The following is a 22,074-nucleotide window of genomic DNA, read 5'->3' on the forward strand; positions in this document are numbered from 1 at the left end:
AGAACTGGATAATTCTTTGCTGTGGGGGCCACCCTATACATCACAGGACGTTTGGCAGCATCCCTGGTCTTTACCCACTAGATTCTAGTGGCACCCACACTCCTGTGCTGACAACCAAAAATGTCTCCAGCCGTTGCCAGATGTGCCCTTGAGGATAAAGTTAGAGAACTACTACTCTAGGGGGACACAGATAGGAATAACTCACTACATGAAGACATTAGGAGATATGGTTTTTCGTTTTCTTGAAGTTCTCACTCTGGTGATAGGAATTGCTACCAATTATATAATCTATTCTTATTCAGTTGTTTTTCTCTCTTCTGTTTGCATCTACAACCTGATTAGCCATCTCACTATATATGTATTGAATAGGATGTCAAAACTGAATACAATTTTTTATGCTCTATATTATTGTTGTTTATATATGGCTTCTGCTGATAATGTTGCCTATATGCCTTGCTTTGAGAATTAATTATTAGGATTGGTCTTGTTAAGCTCCTTGGCCCTCACATGTAAAAGAAAAGCACATGGTTCCCATCTATGTATTCAACCAAAGTCCTCCTTCCTAAATGTGTTTTTCTCTTCCTACAAAAGAGAACAACACTAGGAAAATTAGTAGAAAATAACTGTGTCACCTTAGAATAAAAGTAATTTTAGGATACATAGATAAATATTTGTCTTTATTTTACTAAGATATTTGATGATAGTTAACACTACTATGAATAGTTCAACTTTGGCTCTTTCATTTTGTCCTAATATTTATTAGTTTCCAGATAATGAGAGCTACTGATTATGTGATATTTCTAATATTTTTTTCGTCCTTCAGATTAACAGGAAACTTCCAAGATGGAAACTTTGTCTTTCCCCAGATACAATGTAGCTGAGATTGTGATTCATATTCGCAATAAGATCTTAACAGGAGCTGATGGTAAAAACCTCACCAAGAATGATCTTTATCCAAATCCAAAGGTAAAAGGTGGTTATGTTTGCATGTGGATAATGGTATTTAAGAAAAAAGTAAGCTACTAGGTCTATAGTGTGGCAAGAAAGGGATATGCCCTCCTATTTGATAGAGACCATTTTCATCGAGAGAGAATCTCTCACCTAGTGTAATTTAAAAATAACACCAAGTTTATATGTGTGGTGACTTCTACATTCCCATTAGGATTCAACTCTTTAATATAGTCATTTTCTTTAAAAAAAAAAAAAAAAGAAAACCAGCTTCTAAAGCATATTAAAGTATATTCAATTTTTTATTATTATTGGAATGGTGGTCTGAGAGTATCATTTATTGGTAGGGGTTGAAGGAACTTATTCCAAGTGGTTTTCAACCACAAAAAAATGCTTAGAAATAATCCTCTTTGGAAGCTTACAGATTAATTTTCATGCATTATGCCCCAGGGGGAATTGACTTGTTTTGACAGGTACTGTTTTTCCTATCTTTAGTTATTAAATACAAAATGAACTATTTATGTGTCACAGAAAATCCCAAAGTCTCCTTCCAGTTTCTTGTGTTGGACTTGAAGTGATAACATAGTAAAATCTGGTTTAATGATGTAGAACTCAAACTTTCTGACATCGCTACCCCCTTTGATTCTTGAAAATGGAAGAAATACTTTTAGAATAACTGATGTCTTCAAACTGAGTAAATTCAGCTTTCTTAAAAGATTACCACGTTTTCCCTATATTTCTCGTCTTTCTGCTCACCCAATACAGTTGTATTACTACATGGATCAGAACAGATTCACACGCCTGCATTTAGGAACTGCTGTTTTAGAAGATCCAATTTTTAAAATAATATATAACCCTATTACATTTATACCTCCTGATCAAGGGTTCCCTTAAACTTCACATCTAAGGAAACCTTAATATCTGGGCAGCAAACAAGGTTTCCTGTGTTCTTTAAAACACACACACACACACACACACACACACACACACACACACACACATTTTCAATGTGCCATTATTTCTGCCACATGCCTGACAGCCTGTTTGAAAGACTAACTCTTCTTCTTCCATTTCCTAAGGTGGATTGGGTTGCTTGGATTGGATTTGGATATACTTGCCCTCTCATTCTTAAACAGCTGATACCTTGACCACTTATGTATGAGCAAACTAAGCATCTTGTGTTAAATTTGGAAAAATTAAGGAGTATTTCAAGGGAAATGGAGTAATTTTGTTGCCTTTTTCTTCTTTGCTTTCATTGACTATAATACTGTATGGTAATGATGATAGTATGAGTTTATCATCATTATGATAAACTTTAGAGTTATGCATCAGAATATTCAAAGTTGTTTTTGCTGTAGCCTGAAGTCTTGCACATGATCTACATGAGAGCCTTACAAATAGTATATGGAATTCGACTGGAGCATTTTTACATGGTGAGTTTAAGATGAGGCAAAATTATGGGGGTGTTTTTGTTTGTTTGTTTTTTTGTTTTGCTGCAGTTCTGCTTACAATGCATACTGGCTTTTATGATGGGAAGTTATTGACTTTATTTTTAACAAATTAAAAGACATAGAAAATTAGTGTCAGTTACATTGGGATCTTATGCATAATAATGGTTTATATCCATAGCTTTAGTAAGATGAAAACCATAGTAAAAGACTTAAATGACACAGATTATTGATGCTATGCAGTTGTTAAAAATTTTTAGGTTTGTCTTCAGAGACTATAATAAACAATAGCTAAGTCTTCCTATTGTTCTCTTCTCTGGAAGAACTCCCAAATTAGAGTAGAAGATATGCAGTAAGATTGAAACAATTGAAATGAAGCAACTGAGCTTTTAGCAAATTAAGTATTTGCATAGTACCTGATATTTAGTAAATGCTAACCTTATTCCATTTTAAAAATTCATTTAAAAATCTTTATTAAGCACCTACTATGAACTTAGCATTAATAATAATGAAAACTCTGTATTTATACTAGAATATATATTAAGGTCTTTAATGATAATAAGTTAATATATTTTGATCTTAGCTGAAGATTTTTCTCATTTTGTCTAATGCGTACGGTTGATTTTGTGGTTTCTTGCATTTAGATGCCAGTGAACTCTGAAGTCATGTATCCACATTTAATGGAAGGCTTCTTACCATTCAGCAATTTAGTTACTCATCTGTGAGTAAAGAGTGATTTTATTGTCTTAGTCTACATTCATATTTATATTGCATTAAGTTTTCTTAAAGACATAATTTTCTTTGGGAAGGAATACCTACTATGTTCCTCTTCATTTCATCCCATATACATTCAAAATTTCAAAATTGTAGACTGCCACCAAACAGAACTGCCTCCAACTGTGCCACTTTCTCAGCATATTTTCAGTTGAACTTGTAAGATACTGTAAGTCTAAAATTGTTTACCATCTTTGTGAAGAGGTTTGAGTTCTTAAAAGAGTCTTAGTGTCACCAAGTTTATGTACTGTTTATTAGAATCTATAACTATACTTTAGTATTGCATGACTATGTGATTAATATACAGAAAAAATAGATTTCAGTGCTGTAGGGTTATACATTATAGTAGACTTCTGGCTTCATCCCCTGACCTTAAGAAGTATATCCAGAAATCTCTTTCTGAGAATAAGATGTTTATATCCTATGGCTTAGTATTTAATGTGCAAAATACTTTTCAATAGTCTTTTTGTACTTCATCTTCAAGGGACTCATTTTTGCCCATCTGTCGGGTGAATGACTTTGAGACTGCTGATATTCTATGTCCAAGTAAGTGAGAATTCAAAACAATTTTAATGTCTGGCTTCAATCTACCATTTCACCTTCACCTTTCCATCAGTAAATGTAAAAAAAAAAAAAAAAGAAAAACAACTTCAAGGAAATTGCCTTTAAAAAGTATATCCCATTTTTAAGTATGAATTTTTAATATCATGTTGGATTTTTTTTTTTCCTTTTAAGAGCCACAGAAAAGCTGTTTATTTGATTTTTTAGAAACTCTTTCCATTTAAAAATGTTCTATAAATTTGAGAATATGAGTACCAAGAATGTGTAAGTATGATGTTGCATAGTGGATTCATCATACCAATTTTATGAAATATAGCAATTACTATTTACTGTAAAGAAATTGTCTTTTATCATTAAAAGAATAGTCATGTTATATCAGAATGTAAAATTCTAGCTTTAATTGTCCCTTAATTTGACTTTGATATTTATCCCTCAAGTTATTGTAAGTTAAGAGATTTGGTGTATGTATTAGGCTATTCTTGCATTGCTATAAAGAAATACCTGAGATTGGGTAATTTATAAAGAAAAGAGATTTAATTGGCTCACCGTTGTGCAGGCTATACAGGAAGCATGATACTGGCATCTGCTTGCTTCTGGGGAGGCCTCTGGAAGCTTAGTCGTGACAGAAGGCAAAGGGGGAGCAAACATGTCACATAGCCAGAGCAGAGCAAAAGCACAAGGGGGAAGGTGCCACACACTTTTAAGTGACCAGATCTTGTGAGAACTCACTCACTATAGAGAGGACAGCATCAATCATACTCTTACTTTACAATCCAGCAGTCATGCTCCTTGGTATTTACCCAAGTGAATTGAAAGCTTATATTCACACAAAAACTTACACATAGATGTTCAGAGCAACTTTATTCATAATTACCAGAACTTGAAAGTAGCCTAGGTGAATGAATAAACTGTAGTACATCTAGAGAATAGAAATTATTCAACACTACAAGGAAATTAGCTAGCAAGCTATGAGAAGACATAGAGGAACATTAAATGCATATTATTAAGTGAAAGAAACCAGTCTGCAAAGCCTACACAACTATATATCATTCTGGAAAGGGTAATATTGTGGAGACAGTAAAAAGATCAGTGGTTTCCAGGGGTTAGGGGTGAGGGAGGGATGAATAGGACCCCTTTAGCACTAAGGATTTTTAGGGCAGTGGCAGTACTCTGTATGCTACTCTAATGGTAGATATATGTCATTATGCATGTGTCAAAACTCAGAATGTACAGTACGAGGAGTGAATTCTAATGTGTACTGTGGATTTGGGGTGATAATGATGTGTCAGTGCAAGTTCATCAGTTGTAACAAATATACCACTCAGGTGAAGGAAGTTGGTGGAGAGGAGTTTGTACATGTGTGGGGACCCAAGGTATATGGGAACTATCTACTTCTTGTTCAGATTTACTTTGAACTTAAAACTCCTTTAAAAAAGGAAGTCTATTAAAAATTAATTGACTATATATTTATATGTGTCTATTTTTGAGCTTGCTATTCTACTGCATTCATCTGTATGTCTATCGTTATGTCAAGCAGTACTTTGATTACTTTAGCTTTATAGTAAGTCTTGAAATCAGTGTTATTTCTCTTTCTTCGTCTTTTTCAAGATTATTTTGGCTATTCTGGTCCTTTGCATCTCTGTATGTATTTTAGTATTTTCAGCTTGTCACTTTCTACTCTTCTTCCCCCTGAAAAAGCCATTTTGATTGAGATTACTTTGAATGTATTGTTCATTTGGGGGATATTTGACAATTTAATAATATTGGGTCTTCTGATCCATATGCATGCTATATCTCTGCATTTATTAAGGCTGTTAAATTTCTCATAATGATGTTCTATAAATTTAAGAGTGCAGGCCTTGTATAATAAATGTTGTTAAATTTATGCCTAAATCAAATTTTTAATGGTTCTGTAAATTAAAATTTTCTGATTAGTTATTGTTAGTGTAGACAAATACAATTGAGTTTTGTATATTGACTATGCTAAAATCACTTATTATTTGAGTAGATTTTTTCTTTTTTGTAGATTCCTTAGGATTTTCCTTATTGACAATTCTCAGTCTTTGTTTGAGAACAAACTTTTTTCCTAATCAAGATGCCTTTATTTATTCATTTATTTATTTTTTTTACTGGCTTGGACTTCTAGTATAATGTTGAATTGAAATGATGACAGCAGTCATCATTACCTTGTTCCTGATCATAGGGGGAAACCATTTAGTCTTTCATTATTAAGTATTAGTTGTAGGATTTTTCTTAGTTTTTTTTATCAGAACGTGCAACTTTTACTTTATTTCATGGAGAGTTTTTATCATGAAGGGCATTAAATGCCTTTGTGGCCTCTAGTGAGATAATCATGGGTTTTCTCTTTTTTAATCTACCAAATTACATTGTTTGATTTTTGAATATCAAGCCAACCTTGCATTCAGGATGTTCCCTGATTGGTTATGATATTTTTTAATATATTGCTAGATTTGATTTGCTAATATTTTATTAAGTGTTTTTGTCGTGTTAATGATGGATATTGTTCTGCAGTTTTCTTGCAATGTCACTGCAGTGACTGATCTGAATATCAGGATATACCAGTCTCATAGAATACATTTGGAAAGATTCCCTCTTCCGTTTTTGGGAATTGTTTTGTAAAATTTGTATTATTTATTTCTTTTTTGAATATTTGGCAGAATTTACTGGTGGATCCATCTTGGATTGGAGTTTTCTCTCTGGGATAAATTAAGAATTCAATTTCTTTAATAGGTTAAGGGCTATTCTGGTTGTTTATTGTCAAAACTCCTGAGTTAGCTTTGGTGATTTATATTTTTAAAGGAATTTTTAGGTTGGCAAATTTGTTAACATAAAAGTGTTCATTATATTCCCATATTATTTTAATGTCATTGTGGTAGGTAATAAAATCTTCCCTTTCATTTTTGTCATTAATAATTTGTTTCTTTATTCTTTTTTTTTTTTTTTCCTAACCAGTCTGGTTTTCAGCTTATCACTTTTCAAAGAACCACCTTTTGACTTAATTGACTTTTCTATATTATACGTCTTTTTATTATTATTGAATTTTGAACTTATTGTTATTCTTTCTTCATGGTTATTTTGGGTTTCATTTACTCTTTTTTTTCTAGTTTTTTTTTTTAAGGCAGTAAGCCGAGTCCATTAATTAGATACCTTTCTTCTTTCCTAATGAGTATGTATTGCTGTAAATTTACCTCTAGTGCTGCTTTAGCTGCATCCCCCAAACCTTGATATGTTGTATTTTCATTTTTATTAGGTTCAAGATATTTTCTAATTTCCCTTTTGATTTCTTTTTTTCATGTGCGGGTTATTTATAAGTGTGTTGTCTACTTTCCAAATATTTGGGGATTTTCCCACAATTTTTTCTGTTACTGATTTTTAAGTTATTTCTTTTGTGATCAGAGAATATACTTTGTATCATTTGAATCCATTTAGATGTATTCAGACTTATTTTATGACCCAGAATATGGTCTGTATTTGTTCACTATGGTGGTTGTAATAAATTACCACAAACTTGGTGACTTAAGATAACATACATTTATTCTCCTATAGTTCTAGTGGTCAGAAGTTCAAAACTGGTTTCACTGGGCCAAAACCAAGGTGTTACTAAGGTTGCACTCCTTCAGATGGCTCTAGGAGAGAATCAGTTTCTTTGCCTTTTCTAGCTTCTAGGGTTGCATTTCTCAGCTCATGACTTCTTTCTGTCTTTGAAGCCAGCAGTATAGCATATTTAAATCTCTTTCCACTTTCATGATCACATTGCTTTCTACTTTCTGTGTATAGTCCAATCTTTCTCTACTTTCCTCTTATAAGGACACTGTGATTGCATTTAGGGCCCACCTAGTTATTCTATAATAATTTTCTCACTTCAAGATCTTTAATTATACTTATAAAGCCACTTTGCAAATAAGGTAACATGCACAAATTCCAAGGAGTAGGACCTGAACATCTTTGGTTGCTATTATTCAGCCCACCACATGGTCTACCCTTGTAAAAGTTCCATGAGCACTGTTGTTGATGAGTGGAGTGTTTTAAACATGTTAATTGGATCCAGTTGATTAATAGCGTTGTTCAAGCCTACTGGGTCCTTACAGACTTTTTTTTGCTGGTTGTTCCATTAAACTGTTGATAGATGTTAAAATCTTCAGCTATGATTGTGAGTTTGTCTGTTTTGTCTATTCTTTAAATTTTTGTTTTATGTACCTTGAAGCTCTAGTTTTAGAAGCACACACATTTACAATTGCTATATCCTCTTGATGACATAGTCTTTGCTCTGAAATATACTTAATTTGAGATTACCATAGCTACTTCAGGTTTTCTTTTCATTAGTGTAACCATGCCATATCATCCTTGTAACTTGTGTCTTTATATTTAAAATGGGTTTCTCGTAGACAGCATATGGTTGGGTCTTTCTTTTTAAATTCAACATCACTATCGCTGTCTTTTAATCAGTCTTAGACCATTTACACTTAATGTTATTATTGATATGATTGGGCTTAAATCCACCTTTATACTATTTGTTTTCTCTTTGTCCTGTTCTTTAGTCCTGTTTTCTCCATTTCGTGCCTTATTTTGGTTTATTAAAATAAATTTTATTTTATATAATACTATATATGAAAAAGATATTCTACCTTGTCTGTTATTGGCTTATCAGCTATATGTCTTTTTCAAATGGTATTTGCTCCAAGTTTTAGTATATATGTATATATCTTTAACATGCCATTATCTATCTTCAAATATAGTATACCTTACAATAATATACTTTTATTTTCTCCACTACTGGTCTTTGTGCTATTGTGTCATAAATTTTACTTTTAAAGATATCATAAACCCCTTAATCGATATTAGATTTGTGTGAAACAGTTATCTTTTAAAGGATTTTCTATTTTGACATTTAAAAAATACACGTAGAGGGTACAAGTGCAGATTTCTTGCATACATATATTGTGTAGTAATGAAATCTCAGCTTTTAGTGCACCCATCGCTCAAGTAGTGACCATTGTACCAAATCAGTAGTTTTCCAGCCCTCATCCCTCTCCTGTCCTCCCACATTTTGGAGTCTCCAATGTCTGTTCTACTTTGTATGTCCATGTGTACCCATTGTTTAGTTCCTGCTTATAAGTGACAATGTGCAGTATTTGACTTTCTGTTTCTGAGTTATTTCACTTAGGATAGCCTCAAGTTCCAACCATATTGCTGCAAAAGACATTATTTCTTTAGTGGTTGAGTAGTATTCTGTGGTATGTGCACACCACATTTTAAAAATCTAATCCTCCAATGATTGACACAGGTTCATTTTATATGTTTGCTATTATGAATAGTGCTATAATAAACATACAAGTGCATTCATTTTTTTGATATGATTTCTTTCTTAAAGAGGTTTTTTTTATATGAGGAAAAATGTCTTTTATGTTATCTCACATTCTTTTAAGTACACCAAATTTCCATCTGGTATGATTTTTCTTACACATGAAGCATTTTATTTAACACTTCTTGTAGTGCTGTTAAAAAGCCTTTATTTCACTTTAATTTTTGAAAGGTATTTTTCTTGAGGCCAGGTGTAGTGACTCTCACCTGTAATCTTATCATTTTGAGAGGCCAAGGTGGGAGAATTGCTTGAGTCCAGGAGTTTGAGACCAGCCTGGGCAACATAGCAAAATCCTTTTTCTACAAAACAAACTTTAAAAATGAGCCAGGTGTGGTGATGGATACCTGTAATCCTAGCTATTCCAGCAGCTTAGATGGGAGAATAACTTGAGTCCAGGAATTTGAGACTGCAGGGAGCTATGCTATGATCATGCCACTGCATCCCAGCCTGAGCAATACAGTGAGACCCGCTTCTTTTTGAGAAGGAAAGAAAGAGAAATGGATAAATAAAAGGTATTTTTCTTAAGCACTCAGTGGATATGAAAAGTCAAGTTTTTAATCCATAGTTGGTTGTATCTGCAGATGCACAATGCACAGATATGGAGGGCTGACTGTACTATGCCATTTTTTGTGTGTTTGTTTTGTTTGTTTTTTCGGGTTTTTTTGTTTTTGTTTTTGAGACGGAGTCTCACTCTGTCACCAGGCTGGTGTGCAGTGGCACAGTCTCGGCTTACTGCAACCTCCACCTCCCAGGTTCAAGTGATCCTTCTGCCTCAGCCTCTCTAGTAGCTGGGACTACAGGTGCACATAACCACACCCAGCTAATTTTTGTAGTTTTAGTAGAGAAGGGGTTTCATCATGTTGGCCAGGATGGTCTCGATCTCTTGACCTCGTGATCCACTGGCCTCGGCCTCCCAAAGTACTAGGATTACAGGTGTGAGCCACCGCACCCGGCCACTGTGCCTGGTGTAAGGGACTGGTGCATTCACAGACTTGGGTTCTGTAGGCATCCTGGAACCAATATCCAGCAGATACTGAGGGACTACAATATAGAATTCTTAGTTGACAGTTTTTTCAGTGCTTTAAATATATTGCTCCATTGTCTTCTGACTTGCATTGTTTCTGATAAGTCTGTTGCTTTTCTTATCTTTGTTTCTCTCTCTATAATGTGTTTTGTTTTCCTCTGGCTGCTGCTAAGATTTTTTTTTTTGCCTTCTAAGTTAGTTATTAGCAGTTTGAATGTAATGTGACTTTTCGGTGTTTTTTGTTTGTTTGTTTTTCTGTTCTTTCTTCCCTCCCCCTCCATCTCTGCCCCCCATTTAGGTTTGTTCACTTCCTTGGATATGGTTATTGTTTTTATACAATTTGGAAAACATTCAACTATTCTGTAAGTTTTTTTGTCCCTTCTTTTTGTAGGATTCCAATTACACATTAGTTATGCTGCTTGATACTGTCTCTCAGCTCAGATATTGTATTCATTTTTTTCTCTCTGGCCTTTATTTTAGATGACTTCTATTATGTCTTCAATTTCATGAATCCTTTTATTTTAGGTCTAATCTGTTATTCCTATCAGTGTAATTTTTATTTCAGGTATTTTTCAACTCTTAATTCAGATCTTTTTAAAAATATCTTTCCTTTTATTTCTTCATATGGCTGATTATTTTCTCTGCCCCCTTTATTTATTTATAAAGACTGTTTTCACATTCTTATCTACTAAATCTATCATCTATTTATTTGTGTTATTTTTTAATATGTTTCTGTTGACTGATTATATTTTCTTATGGATCATGTTGTCCTTTTTGTTGGCATGTCTGGTTATTTTTAGCCCATGCCAGACATTGTGAATTTTACATTGTTAGTTGCTGGATTTTTTTTATTCCTTTAAATATTTTTGATTGTTTTCCTGGCCTCAGTAGTTTCTTCCTATTCATGAACTAATTAGTACTTAACTGAGAACTTGAGGGAATTCCTCTACAGATTTCCAGAACTCTTTCTATTTACAGTTTCCTCGTCTCAATACTCAGTTCCATAAATCCTAGTTGCTTTGGCTTCTACTAACTCTAAACTCTGTCTTCTTGATCCAGCAAGATTCACAAGTTTTATTTGTGTTCTCTTTCTCTGGAGTACAGCCTGAAAACTCTTCAGTCATAGGCTGGTGCAGTAATAGAGTTCACCTCATTTGTTTCTCTTAGAGATTGCTCTACTGTATTGCCTGTTGTCCAGCATCTAAAATTTGTTGCTTCATGTATTTTTATTTGTTTTTCTAGTTTTTTAATATGGGAGGGTAATTCTGGTTTCTGTTATTTCTTCATGACCAAAAGTGGTTTGCCTTTTTTTTTTAAGTTATTAATACAAAGATAATTCTTACCTTTAAGTTTGAGCAGATTTTCTACACTTTATTATAACCTATACAGTTTTATTTTATATATTATGAGCAGAATATATAGTGGAAGAAGATGAATTTTCATTTTCATGTTATGTTAGTTCAAAGGTTTATTTAAAGAGTGTTGCTTTCTATTTTAGAAGCAAAACGGACGAGTCGGTTTTTAAGTGGCATTATCAACTTTATTCACTTCAGAGAAGCATGCCGTGAGACGTATATGGAATTTCTTTGGCAATATGTAAGATTTAAATATGTTTTGGGGTTACATGCCAGATCAGTAACATTATTTATGAACTTATAATCTGTTTTGAAATGATTGCCATAGATAGCAAATTGCTGTATTGCCTTTAGAATTGAATTCATTTTTATATTTCTGTAAACTTGCAGATTTTAGTTACTGGAAAGCATATCTCAGAATCGTATTTTCTTTGAAATTTGGTAACATTCTGGAGAGGCTGAGTTCTGCTTGTTTTAAAATCTTGTAGCTGAGGCTTGTTTTCCTTTATGAGGAAATGTTAGGGAATATTGATATGTTTACATTTTTTTCTTTGAAGTTTGCATAATGTAGCTTTTATTAAATAATGGACATATTTGAGGTTTATATTGCCTTTTAAATAATGGCATAATTGGACTGTTTGTGGTGGTGGTTATCATGGTTGCTCAGATTCAGTCCAAGGCAATCTCTTTAACAGACAGAAACTCATTTTCCTTTCATCAACAATTTAGAGAATTTGGGAAGATTATGAGTCATCTGTGTGATTTTTCCCATTTGTCTTCAGTAATGGGGTACCATACTCTTAGAAAAGCACCAGAGTAACTCCAAACACTTAGACCCTAGGCTCCAGCTTCACTGAGCTATATGGATCCATACTTCTTTGCACAAATCATGCTAAGCTTATACCTCCTAAACATCATATAATCTTCAAAGCTTACCACATTCATGTGCCAACATACACACACTCTCATAATTTTGCTTGGTTAAGTATCCACTATCTTTAAGACACACCTCAGACATCTATCACCTCTACGATGTCCTATCACCCTTCTTCCCAGCCATTACCCAAGTTGGGTTAGATGTCACTCTTGTTGGTTCCCATTATATTAAAAACAACAAGCTATTTTGTGGGTTTTTATTCTTGTATCTGGCTCCTCAAGGAGACTTAGCTACTTAAGTTCAAGGCCTATAAGTTAGTCTTCTTGAGAATTCTCAGTACTGAGCTCAGTGCCTATGATGAGAGCCCGACATTTGTGTTGAGTAAAGAAATTCCTAATTCATTTGTCATGAAGGCCTAACTCTATCTTAAATTTCTTATTTCTGATGGTTCAAACTATAGTATGAGTAAGCATTTTGGACACTCTGATTGTGTTGAAATGCACTAATATGAGATGATTAAAATTGCTTTAATAGAAATCCTCTGCGGACAAAATGCAACAGTTAAACGCCGCACACCAGGAGGCATTAATGAAACTGGAGAGACTTGAGTAAGTGGGAGATTTACAAGTAAAATAAATGCAATTTCAAAATGCAAAATGAATTGTAAGTAGTATTTTACAACCCTGTAGTCCACCTTAAGTCTCTTTTATCTCCCTTAATAAATAGCAGGGTATTTGAGTTTGCCTTTTCTAAAAAAAAAGAAAAAAGAAAAACTAGTTTTTCTTCTAACTCTTAATTATGTCATACATCCTTTGGCTTTTTCTGTTGTTGATGTGTTAGCCTGATTTGTTTAAAGCCTTTAGCTTACTCTTCTAATTTGTGTCTGGAATATCATCTTATGTAAGTGAGCAGTAACTGCCTGGACTATGTTCCTTCAGATCAGTTGATTCCATCCAATGTTTACTCCTACAACAGAGTTTTTTGTCTATTTGTTTTGTTTTTGACTTATAGGTAATGTAGGGAAAAGAATCACTCAACAGTTGTGATTTCTTGGCCTTCCTCATATATGTATTGATTTTGAGCAGGATTTTTGAAATCTTTTCTAATTTATAGAGATGTCTTTGAGGTTATCTATTTTAGGTGAGAGATTTTCTAACCTGCCCCTGGTTAAAATTGCCTTTACAGGCAGCAGTAAGCTGAAAAGACTGGGGACAGGCAGACATTAGACTGTAACAGGGTAAAAGATACCACAAACTAAATCAAAAGAAGAATGACAAAGTGGAGAGAATATATGCAGCACATGCCACAAAGCCTTACAACTCTAATAACAAAACCCATGTAATATTCCTAATATACAAATATAATATACAAAACTATAAAGTAGCCCTATAAACTGATAGGAAAAAGTATAACTTTAAAAAAAAATAGACAAAGGCTTTAAACAGGGAGTTTATATAAAAACAGCTAATATATCAGATAGGCAAAAACTAAATTTGAAAACATTCATATAGAAGAGACTTGAACACGTGTAAGTGTTGTAAGGAAGGACTAGTAGTGGAAGAATGGATGATATGGGAGTAAGAGATGTGAGGCAATGATAGCCAGTACAGAGGTAGAGAAATCAGCATTACCAGAAGGAATACAATATGCATTTTATTAGGAGTGAAGTTAGAAAGGGTAGGTATGTATGTGGATGGATCCATAGATTTGATAGTAGAAAACTGAAGGAGCTCATTTGATTTTTATTTTTTGCCTGTAGTAGAGGCCAGATCATTCATTTTAAATGGTTGCCACATGAAAGGGTGTAATTCAGAAACATAAAAGTAGACGATTTCTTCATCTAAGTTATTTGAGGACAGGTATTTCATTTTAGCCTTTCAAAACTGAAGGGCGGTATTTTAATCTATTTTGCTGTGTTAAGTTCTGTTCCAGTTGAAGAGCAAGAAGAGTTCAAGCAACTTTCAGATGGTATTCAGGAGCTACAACAATCACTAAATCAGGATTTTCATCAGAAAACGGTATCTGTTGTGGGGCACCTTAAACTTTAAAAAATAAAATTTGTTTGTAGATGTGGTGGGACATATAGTGGAGGTAACAGCACATTGCTTTCTCTATTACCAAAGAAATAGAATATATTTCTGTGCCTATTTGTGCCCCTTATAATGGATATATACTTCTCTCAACCATCTAGAACCATGATGGGTTTTGTTGGCAAAGTTTTTTGTTGTCTTATTGAATATAATTTTTTAGGGTTTTCCTAGGTCTAGTTTTGCTGCTTCCAAACCATGTACTGTGGCGCCCTGGATACTGCAGTAAACTCTCAAGAATGCCTCAAAGTATCTTGAATTTTCAAGGGAACCACTGTAGTACTCAGCATCTGTCATATCCTTATTGAATTCAAGGAAGTTCACAGTTTCAATTTTTGGTCACATTCCTTTCATATCCTTGTGAAGCTGGGGTTTGGCATTTGCTGTGGTAAAAGCAAGTACAATGTAAAAATCACTGTGACACCGGAAATGAGAATTCTATAATCTGAAATATACGCTCCAAGGTACATGAATGTATGCAGTGCCCAGTAGGTACATACATCTAACTAGGAAGTACTCGAGGTTATTTAAAAACAAAATAAAAAATTTTTATTTCAACTTATATGTATTATTTTTCAAAGGGCTACAATGTTAGGACATAAATACTTAGGCCGTTATTTGGACTTAACTATTTAGTAAAGGAGCTCTTAGATATTTCTTTTGGCTTAGGAGCATCATGAACAGAGAAAGTTTAAAGAATATCTGATCTAACACATTTAACTCCTTTCTTACCTTAATTTTATGAGACAGCAGTGAGTGGCTAAATCTAAATGTTTTGAATCATTATAAAACATGTGTTTGCTTTTTCTCTTAGATAGTGCTGCAAGAGGGAAATTCCCAAAAGAAGTCAAATATTTCAGAGAAAACCAAGCGTTTGGTAAACATCTTTTCTTTTCACTAGCATTTAAAGTTTGAATATATTGTGTAGAGGAGTATTTTAGCTGTGTGTGTTATTATTGTCAAATGTTTCTCCCTTTTTTCCCTCAAAATGAAGCAATCTTTTTCAACTTAAATATAATAGATGACTATTGTTTTAAAAAATACCAAAACACAGAAATGTGTGAAGAAAGTAAAAATCACCTGAAAGCTCACTATACATTCTGATGTATATCAAAGATTGTATTTGCTATGTATATGTAAATATACGTGTGTAATTTTACATAAATGATATTAGGCTCAATACGTCTTACCTGCTTTTTTCCCCATTTAGCAATATAACACAGGTATGAGTTTTAAATAGATCCTCATTATATTAATGCTTGCTTCTAGTTGTGCATTATATGTATGTGCCGTCTTGTAGATCCTTTTAATCCCCTACTGATAGACTTTCACATTGCTTCTAATTTTTTGCTATTAAACAGAAATATATGTATGTGTGTATCATATGCATACATATGTACATACATACCTTTCTGCAACACGCTGCTTTTATTTAAAATAATTTTTTTTGTTTAGGATTTTTGGGTCATAGGAAATACACATGTAAAATTGACCAATGCAGCCAAACTGATTTCTAGAAAGATACCAATTTATATTACTAGCAGTAGAATAAGAGACTGTCCCTTTCCCTATACCCTTGCCAAAATTGGATGTTTTCAGGCTTTTAAAATCTTTGTTACTGTTATATTGAAAAAAAAAAATTCTCATTTTATTTTTATTTATTTAATTTATTTATTTATTTGAGACAGAGTCTCACTCTGTCACCCAGGCTGGAGTGCAGTGGTGTGATCTTGACTCACCACAACCTCCACCTCCTGGGTTCAAGCAGCTCTGCCTCAGCCTTCTGACCAGCTAGGACTACAGGCGCGTGCCACCATGCCCAGCTAATTTTTGTATTTTTAGTATAGGCAGGGTTTCACCATATTATGCAGACTGCTCTCGAACTCTTCACCTCGTGATCTACCCTCCTTGGCCTCGCAAAGTGCTGGGATTACAGGCATGAGCCACCACGCCAGGCCAAAATAATCTCATTTTAATTTAATTGCTTTAATTCTAGTGATTTCGGCCATCTTGCTTAGTGATTTCTTGTAATTTCTTATTTTGTATGTTACTTGTTTGTGTACCTTGCTTATTTATTTATTTTATTTATTTATTTATTTATTTATTTTTTGAGATGGAGTCTCACTCTTTTGCCTAGGTTGGAGTGCAATGGCATGATCTCAGCTCACTGCAACCTCTGTCTCCCAGGTTCAAGGGATTCTCTTGCCTCAGCCTCCCAAGTAACTGGGATTACAGACATCTGCCACCACTCCCAACTAATTTTTTTGTATTTTTAGTAGAGACAGGGTTTTACCATGTTGGCCAGAGTGGTTTTGAACTCCTGACCTCAAGTGATCCACCCACCTCAGCCTCCGAAAGTGCTAGGATTACAGGTGTGAGCCACCGCACCTGGCCACTTATTTATTTTTCAATAAACTCCATGAATTAGGGATTTTAGCTCTCCATTTATTTGTCTGTCAAATTTATATATTTTTTGCCCATTAAAAGGTTTATGTTTTTATGTAATAAAATTTATAGATAAGGCCTTTATGGTTTTTGGCTTTAATTATGTACATAGAAAGGACTGCCCTATTCATCAGATTATTTTTTAATACTATATTTTCTCATTGTACTTTTATAGTTTCCTTATTATTTTAGCATGTATTCTTTAGATCCTTGAGAAACTTACTGCAGTATTATATTTCCCTTATTTTTCTATCATTTTTTTAATTGGGAAATGCTTTCATCTAAGTAGTACTTACTATTGCTCAATTTTATTATTTACTTATTTCTGTCCCATTTAAATCCAAGTTAAAACAAACACTTTGTACTTATCAAGTTTAGACCTTTTATAAAGAAGAGAAAAGTGATGAAAGTTAACACTATTGTAAGGAAAATAACCTCTAATCTTGTAGAGCATTAAAAGAGAGTAGATAATGTGATTTGCAGAACTCTAAGAATGAAATAACAAAATATACAGAAATTACAGGAATACATTATATCGAACATGCAGTTTTGGCCTCTGAGTTAGCTGATCAAAAAAGAATCTTTTAAGTTAAAAATATTTAGACAAATTACACAACACAGTAATACATTCTTGTTATGAAATATTCTCTCTTTACATACACACACACGTATATATATGTATATATAGAGAGAGGAGTATACATATATAGAGAGAGAGAGAGAGAGAAGGGTACGAAATGTGAAAGGTCTCCTCTCAGCCCATTTTACCTTGAGGTAATACTATTCCCTTCCTTTTTCCGACACCATATGTATACACATATAGAGGCACATAATCGTGTCACTATTTTGTTCTGTTTTTATAGAAATGTATTTATGTCTTATATGTTGATCTGTGAATTGGTTCTTTCACTTAATATATCTGGAAAATCTTTCCTGTTAGTACATAGAGTCATCGAGGGTCCCCAGACAATGTAAATACAACTTACCAACAAATATCTGAGAAGAAAATTCATAGGAATTTTTTTGACATAATTTCAGACTTAAAACAACAAACTTTCAAGATAATTTCCAGCCACCCTTCACTTCGATTCTTTGAATAGTTACATTCATTTTTGAAATTCAGGAGAAGGGAATTTGTTTTCATTCAGCAAGCATGTAGTGAGCACCTTCTCAGTGCTATAACTTTATTTGGGTACTTGGAAAACCAAGATACATTTTCACAACTCCAATTTGCTCAGTCTTATGAAACACATATTAAGTACATAATTATAGAGTTGCACGTACAAATTGTACTATTTAAAGAAGAAACATAGAGAAAATGGGAGCAGGATTTTCAGGGATCAGTACACATTTAGCAGGTAGACAGGAGTGGGATAATGATATTCTAGGAGGACCCTACTGGTCAAAGAAAGATCACTTATACTTGTCTAAACATAAGATCAGAATTACCAGATTGTAGGGTGCAGTAGGGAACTGGTGGGAGATGAGACTAGACAGGATGAGAGTAAGAGCCATGTAATGAAAGGCTTTGAATGTCCTGCTAAGGAGGAGCTTGATCTTTGGCCTACAGGCAAATGTGAGCAATTAAGTAGGTAAGTGATGTGTTCAGAATTTAATTTTACCCCCATTACAGAGAACATGGACCTAATTTCTTTGTTCTTTCCCATTATACTAGAATGGTAAATCACCAAGTTTATTATATATAATATATAAAAATGTTTTCTCAACAGAATGAACTAAAATTGTCAGTGGTTTCTTTGAAAGAAATACAAGAGAGTTTGAAAACAAAAATTGTGGATTCTCCAGAGAAGCTAAAAAATTATAAAGAAAAAATGAAAGATACGGTCCAGAAGCTTAAAAACGCCAGAGTGAGTTTTCTTTTTATTTTAATGCTTTTGTATCTTTTAAAAAAAAAAAAAAAAAAAAGCAAATTCTTGTTATTTTTTGGATTTCTGAATTATCTATACTTCCTCTTAAACTTTTTTTAACCTTATTTCTTTGTAGCTTTTCTCTAGAGTGGATATGGGGAAACTAAATATAATTTCAAGACATATGTTCAATTATGCAACAAGCCTTTGCTCTGGGAGATCAAAACAGAAATGCTGGGTCGTGAGATTTAATTACTTTATTACAAGGGAGAAAAGTATTAAGTAATTTTACAAACAATTGTAATTATAAATTATAATATATACTATGACAAAGTATAAGGTATGCATGTGTGTGGATAGGGGTATATGAGAAATCTCTGTACCTTTTGATTAATTTTGCTGTGAATGTCTTAACTGCTTGAAAAATTAAAATCTATTAATAGTATCAGAAAGAGGAAAGGAAGTATAGAGTGCTTTGAAATAATGTAATAAGGGGAGCCCAGTTTAGTATTGGGCTGGAAGTACAGGTGGAAGAGGGAAGGAAGAATGCTACCATTCTTCAGATGCTAGCATTAAAAAAAGATACTTTTCATTTTAAACATAGCAGTACCAAGGCCCAATTCATTGTGTATGGAGGAACATGAAAGGCAGAGGGAACAGCATATGTGAATTCTGTGAGGTAGTAGGGAGTAAGGTATGTTCAAGATTATGGGTTATGTAGGAGATGGATTGACGTGGTGCAATACAAACTTAGAAGTGGGCAGACAATTTACCATCTTTTGTGAAGCATTGTTTTAAAACTATTAATTTAAAAAACATATGTGGTTTGTCTTTGAATTTGTTATCCAATTCTTTCTTGAAAATTAAGATTATCACACAAGAATAGACAAAGATCACCAGAACAGAAATGAGAATCCAGAAATAGATTTGAGTATTAATGAGAAAAGGATGATTTATTTAAGAAACAGTTCTGGCTCAATTAGCTATTCATCTAGAAGAAAAGGGTGTTGGGCCTACACTTTGCTCTTTTACAAAAATACATTTTATATGTATTAAAATTTACCTTAAAAAATTTAAGTTTTACTGATTTTAGGAGAACATTTATATAATCTTGGACTAGGATAGATTTTTTAAATTAAGATTGGAAACAGAAAATCTTTAGAGAAAATTAGACATACTAGAACATAATTACAGTGCATATGACAGGTAGAGGGATTATATCCATGATTTGCAAAGATTACAAATTAGTAAGAAAAAGAAAAAAATAAGGTAGATCGAGGGGTAGGCTAGTGAGAATAAGGGAAGGAGTCTTTGTATTGTTACCATGGTTGTAGGAAATATATGTTCATTTTGTAATTTTAGATGAGGAGTTAATCTTTTTAAAAGAATTAACTGTAGTAGCCGTTATTATACAAATGAATAGGAAGATTATGAGTAATACGATTGATAGCCCAGGAGTAATCAGAAATAGTTTGAATATTAGCAAAATAAACTATTTTAATATCATCATTAATAACTTTTGGAAAGTATTTCATCGAGTAATTTAGTAAAATTATGGCAATTTTCCTTTGTTTGAAGATACTTGGCAATTAAAAAACAATTATTTGTGCTTAAACACATGTCAATAATAGTGCTGTATTACTGACCTAGAAATTTAATTATTCCCTGCTCTTAAGTTTCAGTATTAAATGCAGAAATTATTTAAGAGCAAACAAATTGATATTACTGCAGCTTCATTAAGAAGAATATCAAACTGTGGTCTTTGTTTTTTGTCTTTCAAAGCAAGAAGTGGTGGAGAAATATGAAATCTATGGAGATTCAGTTGACTGCCTGCCTTCATGTCAGTTGGAAGTGCAGTTATATCAAAAGAAAATACAGGACCTTTCAGATAATAGGGAAAAATTAGCCAGTATCTTAAAGGAGGTTTGTATTGTATGGAATTTTTATGTCTTTGTTATATACAGTTTACTATAGTTCTTTGGATTTTGCTTTCACTTTTTGTTACTGTTTTCCTAAAGAAAAGCAGGGTCATTCTACAATATAATAGATGTGGCAGTGTATGCTATGAAAATGACACTTTTCTTTTTAAATATAGCAGTAGCAAGACCCAATTTTTAACCTTCAGATGAAATTAATAATAACTAACCCAATACATTGCTGTGTATATTTTGGAAAATAGTACAGTAGCTCCCCCTTATCCTCGGGATTCATTTCAAGACCCCCAGGGCATGCCTGAAACTGTGGATAGTAACAAACCCTATATATATGTTTTTTCCTATACATACATACCTATGATAAAGTTTAATTTAAAACTTAGGCACAGTAAGAGATTAATAATAATTACTAATAAAAGAGCATTTATAGCAATATACTGTAATAAAATTTACGTGAATGTGGTCTCTCTCTCAAAATATCTTATTGTACTAAACTCACCCTTCTTGTGATGATGTGAGATGATAAAATGCCTAGATAAATAATTGAAGTGAGATATTGCTAGGCTGCTGTTAACCTTCTGACCATACATCAGAGTGAGGATCATCTGCTTCATGTGATCCTAGATCCTCAAGGCACTATGATGTTGACAGTTGGATGTTGATGTCTAGAGAGCCAGTAGTGTATACAGCATGAATCTGCTGTGCAAAGGGATGATTCACTTCCAGGGTCAGGGCTGGGCATGGTGGCTCAAGCCTGTAATCCCAGAACTTTGGAAGGCTGAGGAGGGAGGACCATTGAGACCAAGAGTTGGAGACCAGCTTGAACAACATAGCAAGATGCTATCTCTACAGAAAATTTAAAAAGTTAGCTAGCTATGATGGTATATGTCTGTAGTCCCAGCCACTTGGGAGTCTGAGGTGGGAGGATCACTTGAGCCCAGGAAGTCAAGACTACAGTGAGCTATGATCGTTCCGCTGCACTCCAGTCTGAGTGACAGAGTGAAGCCCTATCTCAAAAGCACACACACCCAGACATCCAGGGTGGGATGGAGTAGGATGGTGCAAGATTTAGTCACAGTACTCAGAACAGCACACAGTTTAAAACTGATGAATTGTTTATTTCTAATACTTTCCATTTAATATTTTTAGACCACAGTTGACCAGGGGTAACTGTAACCATTGAAAGTGAAGCCATGGATAAGGGGAATGAACTACTGTCATGGGATTTTAAATTTGTTCTACCAGTTGGAAATGATGTTAGCATCAGAAAGAAAGTTCCACCTTAGTGCCCAACACTGTATCTAGGACCTATGGAGAAATTTAAAGTTTATGACATAGTCCTCTGCCCTGAAGAAATGAGAGCTAATGGC

The 22,074-nt window shown here is 33.6% G+C and overlaps 1 protein-coding gene across 3 annotated transcripts in view; it reads left to right on the forward strand.

Moving 5' to 3' along the window:
- NUF2 (NUF2 component of NDC80 kinetochore complex) overlaps positions 1 to 22,074 on the forward strand; it is a 33,442-nt gene that overhangs the window by 3,492 nt on the left and 7,876 nt on the right. For all 3 annotated transcript variants that reach the window (XM_005539831.4, XM_005539832.4, XM_005539830.4), the window contains 10 exons: positions 824 to 966; positions 2,307 to 2,381; positions 3,041 to 3,117; positions 3,655 to 3,716; positions 11,637 to 11,734; positions 12,905 to 12,978; positions 14,292 to 14,388; positions 15,272 to 15,334; positions 18,633 to 18,770; positions 20,553 to 20,693. In XM_005539831.4, coding sequence (XP_005539888.1) covers positions 844 to 966; positions 2,307 to 2,381; positions 3,041 to 3,117; positions 3,655 to 3,716; positions 11,637 to 11,734; positions 12,905 to 12,978; positions 14,292 to 14,388; positions 15,272 to 15,334; positions 18,633 to 18,770; positions 20,553 to 20,693 — 948 coding nt within the window. In that variant the 5' untranslated portion in view covers positions 824 to 843. The remainder of the gene's footprint in view (positions 1 to 823; positions 967 to 2,306; positions 2,382 to 3,040; positions 3,118 to 3,654; positions 3,717 to 11,636; positions 11,735 to 12,904; positions 12,979 to 14,291; positions 14,389 to 15,271; positions 15,335 to 18,632; positions 18,771 to 20,552; positions 20,694 to 22,074) is intronic.

Source organism: Macaca fascicularis, chromosome 1 (assembly GCF_037993035.2).
Source record: "Macaca fascicularis isolate 582-1 chromosome 1, T2T-MFA8v1.1".
Taxonomy (NCBI): Eukaryota; Metazoa; Chordata; class Mammalia; order Primates; family Cercopithecidae; genus Macaca; species Macaca fascicularis.